Genomic DNA, 14,382 nt, shown 5'->3' with positions numbered 1-14,382 from the left:
CATCCTTATTTAATCTGTTGAATCAATCTCAGAACATTTTTTCACTCTAAAAGAAAGTGTATTATGTGTGTTTGGGCTGCAGCGGTTGTCTAACGGGTCGATGGAGTCGGGGGACGAGGCCAGTCAGGTGGTGGAGCTGCAGGAGCTGCTGGAGAAGCAGAACTACGAGCTGGCGCAGATGAAGGAGCGCATGTCCTCGCTGTCCTCCCGCGTGTCCGAGGTGGAGCAGGAGCTGGAGACAGCTCGCAAAGACCTCATCAAGAGCGAAGACATGAATAACAAGTACCAGAGAGATATTAAAGAGGTGCAGTATGGGTGTATGTCAAGCCTCTGTCTCAAATCAGACATAAATCTGAAATGCACTGCATTTCATTGGCACTGCACAATAAATTTGAATCTAACCTAATCTAAATTAAGCTGTGTCCGAAACCTCATCAGACAGTAGTAATCCAAATATGACATTTGAATGTGTGTAACATCCTTTGAACTCAAATGCAGTTTTCTTAAATGGTACCTTTATACAAAATTCAGTCTGTTATAGCACTGACTGACCAAATAGTGACGCAGCTGCCTTCGGTTTCGGACACAGCCTTGTCACATTGATAATTAGCGACAGCTGGACAGATTCTGGGAAATGTCTGTTGGATTGGCGATACAGCTATTGATGGAGAGGTTGTGGCAGCCTGGAGCAGTGTGTTTGCTTGTGTTCATATTTGTCCTCAAGCCTATGTGTATAGGGCAGGAGTTTTGATTGACAGTAGACTGTTACACCTGCGGGCTCCATCTTAGGTGTGTGTCTGAGAGCCACTAACCAACACTCAATATGTGTGTGTGTGTACAGGCTATGTGTCAGAAAGAAGACATGGAGGAACGGATCGTGACTCTTGAGAAGCGCTATCTCAGTGCCCAGAGAGAGTCCACGTCACTACATGACATCACAGACAAGCTGGAAAACGAACTGGCCAATAAGGAGGCTTTCCTCAGACAGGTCAGGTTCTGACCACTTGTATTCCAATTTCATTTTCTTTTTAGCATTATTTCAAATTGCTTTGGTATACGGAAATTACTTAACTGCGTAGCGCACAGATGTTTTGAACTTGGCAACTGACAGACAGTCATTCCATTCGTAATTGAACATTTTATTCTGCTGAGATCATGGTCAGCATGACACCATTTCATATCTTGCCAAATGATTTACCAGGATTTCTGAGAAAGTGCTGAAAAAACATGTTCACAGTTTTCACCAGAGATTTGGAGCCAAATTACGGGGGGGGGGGGGGGGGCCTGGGCTGCGGAGCCCCGCTTTGGGGGGTGGGGGTTGCTGCCATCTTCAGAAAGATGGCAGCAACATTGTTTTATTTTTAGACAGAGATTAGTAAGTCTTTAAGTAAAATATGTTGATTTTTTAAGTGATGTTTGCTGCATTATATCCCAAAAATGGGACAAATTAATTTACATTTACATTCATTCATTTAGCAAACCCTTTTATCCAAAGCGACATATTATATTTTATAAAATTATCATTCCATGTTAACTCATCATTTTAGTTAGAAGTTAGTAATTTTAAATTATTTTTATTTCAGTTTTAGATATTTTTGTACTTTAGTAACTATTTAAGTTAGTCACCATGGCAACATTTATTTATTTATTTTTTAAGGTGAAGTTTTTCATGTAATATGTACATTTTATTTTATTTCAGTTAAAGAAACCTATTTTTAATTTTTGGATTTAACAAAATTTTTCCATACAAGGTAAGTGAATTTAAAAGAGGTGCTGCCAAGCGTCAGTATGCATTTATCACCCTCTAATAACTAATAACAGTTTAATTGTTCCAAGAACAGGCAAAAAAAGGCAGTTATGTAATTTTGTTTGTTTGGGCACACTGAAAACGGCCACGATGGTCCAATTGTTGCTGTGGAAGCTGGACTGTCCTATGATGTCTGCAATATGAGGATAAACTCTCACTGATCAGTCTGTGTGTGTGTGTGTGTGTGTGTGTGTGTGTGTGTGTGTGTGTTTCTTCCCACAGATGGAGGAGAAGAACAGGCAGTTACAGGAGCGGCTGGAGTTGGCGGAACAGAAGCTACAGCAGACCATGAGGAAAGCTGAGACTCTGCCTGAAGTCGAGGCTGAGCTAGCACAGAGGATAGCAGCTCTCACCAAGGTACTGTACTGGATACCACACACACACACACACACACACTCACACACACACACACACTAGCTCTGCATTTAGTGGGGAAGTCGTGGCCTAATGGTTAGAGAGTCGGACTCGTAACCCAAAGGTTGCGGGTTCGAGTCTTGTACCGGCAGGGATTGTAGGTGGGGGGGGGGAATGTACAGCGCTCTCTCCCACCTTCAATACCACGACTGAGGTGCCCTTGAGCAAGGCACCGAACCCCCAACTGCTCCCCGGGCGCTGCAGCATAAATGGCTGCCCACTGCTCCGGGTGTGTGTTCACTGCTGTGTGTGTGCACTAAGGATAGGTTAAATGCAGAGCACTAATTCCTAGTATGGGTCACCATACTTGGCCACATGTCACGTCACTTTAATGCAAACCAGTGTTGTGGAAGTCTTTAACTAAATTATAATTTGCTTTGATATTAACTAGAAGTAAAGTGAAGTGGATTACCATCAGAACAACCATCAGAACAAACTATTCACTGAAACGAATCAGACAAACAGTTATACTTGATAGAGAAAGACATCAAACTGCAATTCATGTTGGGTTCAACTATTCAGGCTAGGGGTCAAGGGCCATTTTTGAGGTGGTTTCTCCTATTGACCACTGCACATTAAGGTGCTCTAAACATTCTTGGTTTGGTTGGTGGAAAGCATTACATTGCACTTAGTGTACATTTATTATGTGAATTGATCAGCATAAAAACTTCAAAATCTTCAGGAGCAGTAGAATGAAATCTCTTTCAAACTTGTGTAGTGTACTGATAAGAACGATTTGAAAGGCCAATGTATTTGAATAGTCAAATCTTTCAGTATATTTTTTGTCTGGTATGTGTTAACAAATTGTACATGACTAATTTTCACCAAGCACAGAATAATTACCTCATTTTGTGTATTTATTGCTTACTGTACATAAACATAACTTGGATATATAAAAAAAAACATTCTTTATAAAAACGTTGTATTAGTAATATAATTAACTTCAGAAGAATTTTTTAAATGATGTTGGTTATATTTAACGTTATAAAAATATATAGCATTGTTATTTTTTAATTCTTTCTTTTAAAAAGTGTTATTTGTTATATAATTATATTGGTGAAATTTTTTGTTGTTGTTGTTGTTCTTTATATATAGTTACTTTGTTATAAAATAAAAATATAATAAACTTTATACAAATTTGCATCGTTTAGTCTTTATAAAATTGTTATTTGTTATATAATTCATATATTAAATATAATTTATATGATAATTCCTGTGTGCTACTTTTCCTCTTTCTTAAAAAAAGCACCTACAATTTTCATAAAATGGAACAATTCCTACCTAAACCCGAATGAGAGAATTTCTCAGTGACCACTGCCCCTGAAAGGGTTAAAGAAAAGTAAGCATGTACAGGTACAAGACAAAAATTAAACTCTTGTTCATTCTTTAACACTGTTAACAAACTCTACTGTGGAAACATGGAGAGATAGAAATGATTCATACTCTGTTCATTATTAACGTTGTGTGGTATTTCTCTGTATTGTGTGGTTTGGTAGTCTGATATGGAAGCTAAACTCCAGGATATTAACTGCAGTCTTAGGAAGGTGGGGCTGAAAGCTTCTCTCTCTCTCTCTCTCTCTCTCTCTCTCTCTCTCATTCACTTCACTCTGTCTGGCTGTGGGTCTCTTCACTGCTGGTGTATTTCAGTTGCATATGATGCTCAGCTGGGATTTCGCTTTAATGATTTGCTGACATACTTGGTTCTTTCTGTTCACCCAGGAGAGAACAGAAGCTTAAGGAAATACAAGCTATATCTCTTTACCTGCCTGCTCAACCATGTCTGTGGTGTTTGGTGTGACGGCACCTTATAAACCAAACTCACAATCTCATAAATCTAGATGAAGATTCCAGCCAACATCATAGTCATGGTTCAAGGGTCTATTCTCTGCTGGTTTGAGCTAATTTGTGGCTTTACATTTTCTTGTCTGATGAAATATAATGTGTGTGTTTGTTGTTCAGGCAGAGGAGAGACACGGAAGTATCGAGGAGCGAATGAGACATTTAGAGGGACAGCTGGAGGAGAAGAACCAGGAACTGCTCAGGGTCAACATCACTTTATATCACTAAATAATCTATACTTCCATACTATATACTGTTTTCACAGTATGCTTATTTTGTGCAGAATGTAAATTGTCAGATTGGGGAACATCCAAATTAGCAACTACATTTGCCAAACAATAAAACAGCACGCTGTGTGGAAAACTGTATCCCACAATGGAATGCATTCTAACTTGACCTTCCATTTCCAGTATGATGAATGAACTGAAAGCCAAGTCAACTATGATTATCATCTCCTCCTAACAGAATATTTTATTGGACTGTCAAAAACACAAAATATAAGTTTTTACTTCTGAGATGATAACTGGGGAACATTCGCAAATTTAAAACCCTCAGAGACCCAGCGTAGCAGAATTGCAAAGTTTGAATAAAGCATTGCTAATGCTAAACACAATTCAACAAATGTATCTATTTACAAAGCAAGTATTTGACATCTTATATTTATTTTATTATATTTTATTTTATTTCTATGCGTCTAATAATGGAAGAATGCTTACATGCTCTGACATTTTGAATGTACAAACATTTTTCTCCACATTTTTCTCACACAATATAGTCCGAGCCTATTCAATGACAAAGATTATATCACTATTGTCTCATTGATTTAGCTATATATACAAACATACACACGCACACACACTGATATTGCAGCATTAAATGTATATATGTGTGTGTATATATATATATATATATATATATATAAAGTGGTATTCAAAATGACTAAATTATATTTAAAATTTATATGAATATTTATTGCAGTATTTAAATGATCAAAAAGTTAAATTTCATGACTTTTCATGACTATATCCTTTCTGTATCAATAAATTCTGCTGAAATATTGCCCAAAATGCCCAGCGTTGCGATTTTGAATGTTTCTCCAGATTATATATATTAAAGCAAATATTACCTGTTTTTATATTTAAAGGCTTTCTAGAGACATGTTTAAGGGTGAAAAAATGTCATGAGTATCAATATTTGGGTCTCTGAGGGTTAAACATTCAGTTCAGTGAGGTCATATTTTTAGTATGCTAGTATTTTATAAAACATTTAATTTGAGTTAATATAATGTTTAAACATATTTGTTTTTAATTCATTTTGTGAAAAAATGTTGTTTCCTCAGGCTCGACAGAGAGAGAAGATGAACGAGGAACACAACAAGCGTTTGTCAGACACTGTGGACAGACTCTTGACAGAGTCGAATGAACGTTTACAGCTTCACCTGAAAGAAAGAATGTCTGCTCTTGAGGAGAAGGTGAGAGAAGATCCAACCGTCATGGCAGATGTCTTCCGATACTGTTGATCTCTCACACTGTTTCCATTGCTTCTCTTTCAGAATGTGTTAATACAAGACTCGGAGAACTACAGGAAGCAGTTAGAAGACTCAATTCAAGAAAAGGTCATTCGTTTTTCTTTTCTGAAAACTAGCTTGGCAAAAAAAAATTTGATGCAATGCTTTGCTATCCATTCTGAGTAAAATGAAACTTTGATGTGCTTTACGGTTATAGTCTAATTTCTCGGAGGAGATCGAGAAACTGAGATCTGAAATGGATCAGTACCGGTTGAGGGCCGGATCCCTTACAGAGCCCACGCTGTCACGGTGAGACAGAAAGCATGAAGAACTCCGAACTATCCTTTTACAATAAACAATAGCTCTGTTCCAAAACCCAGCAAGCTCAACAGAATTTTCAGGCATCATAGGCGTGCGTTCAACACAAAGGCTGTTCCAAATACAGTAGCTGGCAGCAACATTAGCAGCAGCATTGCATGTATCCATTCTGGAGGAGGCGATCCAATGATACATTCCTATGAGATCACTCTGACAATTGCATACATTTTCTCCGTAGGGGAATTTTTAACAATAATTTATCACCTTTTAAAAACAGATCTACTATGAGCTCTGAGGTTGTTAATTGGTGGTTTATGCTTTTGTTGAAGCCATCAGCTCACATTATTTAAACTTTTTAAATAATCATGTTTAACAGTGGAATTATAGGTGCAAAACTGTTACCCATTCTTAAACCAATCAAATGAGACGTTGCAATATATCTAACATTTTTGGCTCCTATACATATAATCAATATCTTTAAATCAGTAGTTTTATATTTCATCATTGTTTTATTTTAATTTAATTGTCATTGGCAATGCTTAATGGGATTGTTCCAGATCAGTCACTGATAAGGTTATTTCTTGTTAAAATGCCTTAAAAGACTGCGGCCTATGTAGACAGCAATGGTCTCAGCGGACCATTTTTTTGGGGGGTCCAGCTCAATTCTGTTTCAACACAGGCCCGTTTGGCTCCTGTTTAGATATCTGATATTAAAGCGTGTTTGGTTCGCTTCAAGCTAGGCCATCATGTTTCGGTGAGCACATGTCGCAGACTCCTGGGTCTCATGGCAGCGGCCTCTCCTATGCTGCCCTTGGGGCTGCTTCATATGAGGCCATTTCTGTGGTGGATGAAGTTCAAAGGAGTTCATCCCTTGTGACCAGCCCTCCACCTGCTAAGAGTGTTGCACAGTTGCTTTCGTGCCCTCTCAACATGGCAGGACCCTCTCCTTCTTCAGCAGGGGGTCAAGATGGCTGCTGTTTACCATCGCCAAACGATTACAACAGACTGGCTTGTGGTGTCTGGATGGGAGAGTTTCTCTCGTGGCACATAAACAGCCTAAAGCTGCGAGCCATCTTCCTGGCCCTGGTGCATGTACTCCCAATTCTGGCGGGTTGTCAAGGGATCATCAAAATGGAAAATATGGCAGTAGTGTCTCACATAAATCGTTAGGGAGGCTCAAGGTCTCACACCCTGGACAGGCATGCGCACCACCTGCTCCTTTGGGCTCAGGACAGGTTTCTTTCGCTGAGAGCGGTTCACATCCCAGGGGCTCTGAACTAGAGACCTGCGCGGGACGGATTTTTCCGCTCCCGCAGAAATATATCTTATCTGGTCCCGCTCCCGCCCGCGACATTCATGTTTTGTCCCGCTCCCGCCCGCAAAAGCCCGCATAAAAGTAATCTATATAGACTTTTTCAGTACATCGAAGAAATTTACATGAAATGGTTCTGTAACATCTCCTAAGCTCCACAACATCCCAGCATAAACACTCCCGATAAAATATTTGTTATTTAGGCTAAGCATCAACATTAACAAACCACTGTTATTTTTAACAGAAAAGCAAGCATGGGCTGCTGCGTGCATGGTTTGGCATCGTTCCCAATGCGTCATAGCTCCGCAGCGTTGAGTGAACATATGAAAGAGAATGTCTCGGGTTACTTGCGCAATAAATTGGCTTGATTCCATATGGGCTTCAGACAATCGGCACACCCAAGAGGTGTTCCCATTGCATCAGAGCTACGCAATGTCTAGTTCCCTATTCAGAGAACATGGGTTACACGAGCAATCCAAGCTTTTTATATTGTACTTTCAGTCCATTAAAAATGTAGTAGTGATGAGATTTGCAAGTGAAGTTTATAGTTTCTAAGTTTACTATGTAGTTCATAGTGAAACTAACCAGTTAGAATGTAAACAAAATTAGATTTTAGATTTAAAAAGTTTGTCACCATGTCTACATTCTAGATAACAGATTGTGGTCTTGATTCCAGGTCTCATCTGGATGCATCCGGAGATCTGCGTTTCTCTCTAGGTTCTCTTGCCGAGACGCAATCAGACCATTATCGCTCCACCAAGGTGATCTGCAGGCCCAGGAGAGGACGCATGGTGCTATGTAGGGATGAACAGAAGGTAGGATCTCATCACCCATTGTTTCTTGAGCTTTGTGCTAAACCTTACTCCTTCCTCTTTCTTTCTCATGTTCTTGCAGGCTAAGTCTCTGGGAGAGCATGAATGGCGCTCTCAGCAACTGGCCGTTCTCGGTGGCCACCCATTTGAGAGCGACACAGAGATGTCGGATATCGATGACGATGACAGAGAGACCCTTTTCAGTTCGATGGATCTACTGTCTCCAGGAGGACATTCAGATGCTCAGACTCTAGCAATGATGCTGCAAGAACAACTGGATGCCATCAATAAAGAAATCCGGTCAGTCCGTTCACTGTGACCACAGCACCTTTTTGTAGACTAGGCTTAAATCGTGTTTTCTTAATTGTCTACCCAGAGATGGAGAAGACGCATTACATTCAAATTGCTTTAATGTCTATAATGTAATCCATCTGTAAAGCAATGAAAGGACATTATATTTCTTAGAAATATCACCTCAAAGGTGATAATAAAACAGCAGGGGGATCGACCCTTGGTGCACACCTTCTTTAGCATTATTAGGTTTGACAGCTGTTCATTTACACCAACAAAGATAGGATCTAAACCAGGCTAGCACCTGTCCAAAAACAGCATAATTTTCAAGACTGTCCAAAAGAAAGTTAATGATATATCAAATGCAGGTCTAGCAGAGAAATACAACCTTAGTTGGATAACAAGTGTAAGATATTTTTGTCCATTTCATTGGCACTTACAGATAGTTTTTTCCCGTCTTGTCACACACACTCATTCTCCTGTAAATATCTACATCTGATCATTGCTAAGTGTTTATTTGCCATTTAGCAGATAATTTTTTATCTAAAGTTACTTGTAGTACACTGATTCCTGGGACAGGGACAAGTTCCTTGACTATTAGTAGCTTTTTCTAGAACATACAGTACAAGAAATTGAACTTGTTGCCTTTTTGTCTTAGAAGTTTAGATTTACCATTAGTTTCCCTCCATAACCTACATCTAACCTTCTACTCCCTAGCTAATCCCTTCACTCCTTTCTTGATGTTTTAAGTGTTACATTTATCAGAATTTCTACATCTCTACAGAGACTCAGAATCAGGATTCTGCCACACAAAAGTCCTAGAAGGAAGTAAAAACAATAAAAGGTGCTGCAGAAAGACGAGTTGTACCTTCAGGCAGTGTATATGCTGATTTAAATATCAGCCAGAGCTCAGGGTTTCTCCTGTAGGCTGTTCACACAGCGCATAAGGTGGAGGCTGATTTGACACTTTGTGAACATGAGGCATAAGTCCAGTAGTTATTGAACATGAGTGGTTGAGTGAAAGGTTTCCATGCCCACATGGCACTCCACGGCTTCCTGCTAGACATTTCTGCAGTTCCTGATTTCCATAATTTCTGGGATTAGAGTATATATGCAGTGTATCTCTTTCATATCACACCTCTATCACCTGTCTGACTAGCCCTTGCACCTACACCTAAGGCTGTCAAAAGCAAATGTATGACTTCAAATCAAGTACTAACAAATAAACCATCCCGGCCCGTTGGATTTTATTGAGATCTAATTTGACTTTTGTCTAATTCATTGGAAATGTGTGATTAATATTTGAAGAGGCCAGAACAGACTTTCTTCAGCCTTTTTTATGGAACTTTATTTGGATTTTAGTTGGAGTTGTTTCAAAGGTCATTTTAAATTCACGAAGAGCCACTCACTGCAGACAAGTTTGAATTTTTTAGATAGTTCTCATCCTCCTTTTGCTTCTGTTGAGGACGAGAGGCTTCACCTGCTCTGCCCTGTTCGAGCTTTGAAGCTCTATGTGGACCGCAATTCCTCACAATTTTTGGTGTGTTTTGGTGCTGGCCGCAGAAGGCTTGCCACAACAAAATGTAGGATTTCTCATTGGGTATCTCAGTTGTGTATGAGGTGTGAGGTCTTTCTTCACTGTTAGTAGTTCGAGCTCATTCTACCTGGAGTGTTGTTTCCTTTCAAGGTTTTTTCAGAGGAGTTCCCCTGGAGGATATCTGTGTGGCGGCACGATGGTCCTCCTTTCACACTCTTATCAGGTTTTATAGCTTGGATTTAGATGCGGATCCTGGTTCCCAGATTATTTCTGCTTGAACCAGCCATTTGAGGTTAGCCTGGTCTATTTTGATATATTGTTCCCAATGCGTCATAGCTCCGCAGCGTTGAGTGAACATATGAAAGAGAATGTCTCGGGTTACTCGCGCAATAAATTGGCTTGATTCCATATGGGCTTCAGACAATCGGCACACCCAAGAGGCGTTCCCATTGCATCAGAGCTACGCAATGTCTAGTTCCCTATTCAGAGAACATGGGTTACACGAGCAATCCAAGCTTTTTATATTGTACTTTCAGTTCATTAAAAATGTAGTAGTGATGAGATTTGCAAGTGAAGTTTATAGTTTCTAAGTTTACTATGTAGTTCATAGTAAGCTCCCTTTATGTAAGTTTCATCAAGATACAAAAAAGTGGTTTATAAAAATGTGCAACCTCACCTATAACGTACAGTATGTGTGTTTAACTTGATTTGATTGCCTGTGTACAAATACTGTTCACTATGCTATTAAACTGTGCCTCTAATGTGTGCTGGGTTTTTTGATTACAAGAAAAAAGATTGTCCCCTTGTGCGCTGTTTATTTCTCTCGCCCTTTTTTGATAAAGCACCAGCTTTGTTCTTTGTGCTTTTTGGCTAGAAGACATGAAACTGTAAACATGTTAAATGTTTGACAAATGATCAATGTTTAATTGTTTGCAGCCCTCTCAATGGTTGCTTTACAAGATATTCAATAGTCCGAGGCCATGAAAAACATCCACTACAAGAGCGGTCGAATGTTACAGCAGCAAACTGCAGTTTGTGATCCTTGAGCGTTGTTGGCCGTGTCCTCAAGCGTTCTCTGAACCATCTGCATCAGTCTTCAGCCAGTAAACCACAAGATTTCATTATTTCTCTGTTTCTCTGTGCATATTATTGCTTTTTTTGTCATTTTTCTATGTTGAAGATGAATTGCAGAGACAAAATTAAATAAACAGTTTTGTAGGTTGATTTCCCTGAAGAGTGTGAACGCTGTGATTTTGCTATGTTTATTTGAACAATTGGAGCATTCAACAGTTTTTAGTTTTTGCTTTGCTTTATTACAAGTTAGTCAGCGTGTGTTTTTTCTGTTGCTAAATAGATACAAGCACACAGAAAGTTCTGGTACTTGAGAAGATACCACAGCATCAGTAGGCTACTTTTATGCTTTCTTTTGATATATTGATCAGTACATCAGTATTGTCAGTATTTATCATGTCATTACACAAATATACAGTGGGTACGGAAAGTATTCAGACCCCCTTAAATTTTTCACTCTTTGTGATATTGCAGCCATTTGCTAAAATCATTTCAGTTATTTTTTTTTTCCTCATTAATGTACACACAGCACCCCATATTGACAGAAAAACACAGAGTTGTTGACATTTTTGCAGATTTATTAAAAAAGAAAAACTGAAATATCACATGGTCCTAAGTATTCAGACCCTTTGCTCAGTATTTAGTAGAAGCACCCTTTTGATCTAATACAGCCATGAGTCTTTTTGGGAAAGATGCAACAAGTTTTTCACACCTGGATTTGGGGATCCTCTGCCATTCCTCCTTGCAGATCCTCTCCAGTTCTGTCAGGTTGGATGGTAAACGTTGGTGGACAGCCATTTTTAGGTCTCTCCAGAGATGCTCAATTGGGTTTAAGTCAGGGCTCTGGCTGGGCCATTCAAGAACAGTCACAGAGTTGTTGTGAAGCCACTCCTTCGTTATTTTAGCTGTGTGCTTAGGGTCATTGTCTTGTTGGAAGGTAAACCTTCAGCCCAGTCTGAGGTCCTAAGCACTCTGGAGAAGGTTTTCGTCCAGGATATCCCTGTACTTGGCCTTTTAGCAAATGGCTGCAATATAATAAAGAGTGAAAAATTTAAGGGGGTCTGAATACTTTCCGTACCCACTGTATATATATAAAATTTTTTTAGAAATTACCTTTATGTTAGATGTCAGGTATTACCATGTAAAGAAAGGTTTGAAAGATTTGCAAGACTATATAAACCATTGTCTGAAGCCATAACCCCATGTCACAAAGGCAGTATGTAGATTCTCTGAGCCCCCCGAAAGCATCAGTCTCCACAGACTTAATGCATTTCCTGTTGGAGATTTTCCCCTCATAACTCAATAATCGAATCATCAGGGCTGTGACATTTTATCTCTTTAGATACACACACACACCGGGTGGAGACTGGCATCTTCAAAACCCACAGCACAGCTGTGAAAAAAACTATTTAACAATCTCACTTCACAAACCTGACACCTGCGCTTAGACCAAAAAAATCATCACAGATTTACAGAAAATGTGATGTCAGATCTTCTAAAATGCTATTTCTGAATCTGCAAACCAGTCTAAACATTGTAGCAACTTAAATGTGCATTTAGTAAAAATAAATAAATAAATAATAATAAAATACTTTAGCATCCAGATTTTGATACTCCAATGGGCAATAGTTTGATCTTGTGGCTGCTTTTTATGTTCAGTTTTGTGTTGTGCTTTTCATTTGGTACTATCAGTTGTAGTGAGGGCTAATTAGATGTCTTAGTCCTGTTGCCAAAATTATTTACACACTTTCACCCAGCAAACTCAGCACTCCAGTAATGCTGTAAATCAAAATGCTATTAGCTCGTTATCATACACTGTAATTTCTGACTTCCTGTGGGCTGAACAATTTTTCCCTTATTTCTCCAGGCTCATCCAAGAAGAGAAGGAGTCAACAGAACTGAGGGCAGAGGAAATCGAGAACCGCGTGGCCAGCGTGAGCCTGGAGGGGCTGAACCTGGCACGGGTTCACCATCCTGGAGCCTCCATCACTGCCTCGGCCACCGCTTCCTCCCTCACTTCGTCCTCCCCTCCCAGCGGACACTCCACCCCCAAACTCACCCCGCGCAGCCCTGCCCGCGACATGGAGCGCATGGGGGTCATGACACTGGTATACGAGCCCATCCGTATCTCTGTCCGACAGGGGTCAAATCATGAGGATTTACAGTTTATTTTCTTTGATCTTTTTAGATATTAACAGTGCTGATTATATATGGAAGAAAATAGTAATTTAAAATTAAAGATGATTTTTGATTTTGCTGTAATTTAAGGCATATTGCTACAAACATCTTTGGGGCTTTACAAAAGCCTTTTTTTCATGTAAATTGTAGTGTTAGTTAAGTCATAAATGACACAGTATGATGACTCTCAATCAAATGTTGTATTACAGCTTTCCTAGTCATTTCTCTGCGGTTTCTGCAACATGTTGCTTTGCTTTGAATGCCTCATGAATATCCAGTTTCCATTAACCTGTTAACATGTTTTATTTCCTGTTTTGCAGCCCAGTGACTTGCGGAAACACAGGAGAAAGGTACGTATAACATGTGGTACCTTCACAAAAGACCTAACTGTATTTGGCATGATTATTTTTTATGGGCAGAATAGAGGACACCGGGGGTTGCGGAAAAATCTGAACTTAATACATTTTTCCATTTTCAATTCATGACTTAGATCTGAATTGAATTGCCTACAGTCCAAAAGGTTGAATGGAAATGAGACATATGCTTAAAAAAATACTTTTTTTTTGTTTTAAAGATGTTTAGATATTTGTACTGGTTAATAAAACACAGCACTGTGACTGCAGTGGAGTCATTCAGGTTCCTGGGCACCACAATCTCTCAGGACCTGAAGTGGGACACTCACATTTGACTCCATTGTGAAAAAGGCCCAGCAGAGGTTGTACTTCCTTCGCCAGCTGAGGAAGTTCAACCTGCCTCAAGAGCTGCTGAAACAGTTCTACTCCGCCATCATTGAATCTGTCCTCTGCACTTCAATAACTGTCTGGTTCAGCTCAGCTACCAAATCTGACTTCAGAAGACTACAGAGGATAGTCCGGACTGCTGAGCGAATCATTCGTACAATCCTCCCTTCTCTCCAAGAACTGTACTTATCCAGAGTGAGCAAAACGGCTGGCAGAATCACTCTGGACCCCTCACATCCAGCACACTCCCTCTTTGAACTGTTGCCAGGTGGGCAAACTGGGAACACAGGCGGAGAAAGATCGCAGGCTTAAAAAGAAGTAAGTATTTTATAAACCGCTCTCTGACAAATTCTAATTATATGCCCAACACAACCTTTAATGAAGGCAATTATTTCTAGGGCCCAAATCTTGTAAAATGAATGAAATATTACTGACTCAACATAACCATCTTCACAAATACTGTGATGTTTCACACAACTTTCTTTAAAAAACAGTATTTGAACAAATGGCCCATCTGGATGCGTTGCAGTGCCTTAGGCCAGAAACATACTCTACG

At 39.5% G+C, this 14,382-nt stretch overlaps 1 protein-coding gene across 1 annotated transcript in view; it reads left to right on the top strand.

Annotated features, from left to right (window-relative positions):
- Positions 1-14,382, top strand: part of LOC107590977 (liprin-alpha-2-like) — a 147,358-nt gene that overhangs the window by 131,779 nt on the left and 1,197 nt on the right. The window contains exons 6-17 of the mRNA XM_016279948.1: positions 83-304; positions 842-988; positions 2,030-2,164; positions 3,718-3,765; positions 4,181-4,264; positions 5,400-5,531; positions 5,613-5,675; positions 5,785-5,876; positions 7,874-8,012; positions 8,092-8,309; positions 12,776-13,016; positions 13,407-13,436. Of these exons, the coding sequence (XP_016135434.1) occupies positions 83-304; positions 842-988; positions 2,030-2,164; positions 3,718-3,765; positions 4,181-4,264; positions 5,400-5,531; positions 5,613-5,675; positions 5,785-5,876; positions 7,874-8,012; positions 8,092-8,309; positions 12,776-13,016; positions 13,407-13,436 (1,551 nt within the window). The remainder of the gene's footprint in view (positions 1-82; positions 305-841; positions 989-2,029; positions 2,165-3,717; positions 3,766-4,180; positions 4,265-5,399; positions 5,532-5,612; positions 5,676-5,784; positions 5,877-7,873; positions 8,013-8,091; positions 8,310-12,775; positions 13,017-13,406; positions 13,437-14,382) is intronic.

Source organism: Sinocyclocheilus grahami, unplaced genomic scaffold, assembly GCF_001515645.1.
Source record: "Sinocyclocheilus grahami isolate Dianchi unplaced genomic scaffold, SAMN03320097.WGS_v1.1 scaffold135.1, whole genome shotgun sequence".
Classification (NCBI taxonomy): domain Eukaryota; kingdom Metazoa; phylum Chordata; class Actinopteri; order Cypriniformes; family Cyprinidae; genus Sinocyclocheilus; species Sinocyclocheilus grahami.
This window is presented reverse-complemented; position numbering and strand designations above follow the sequence as displayed.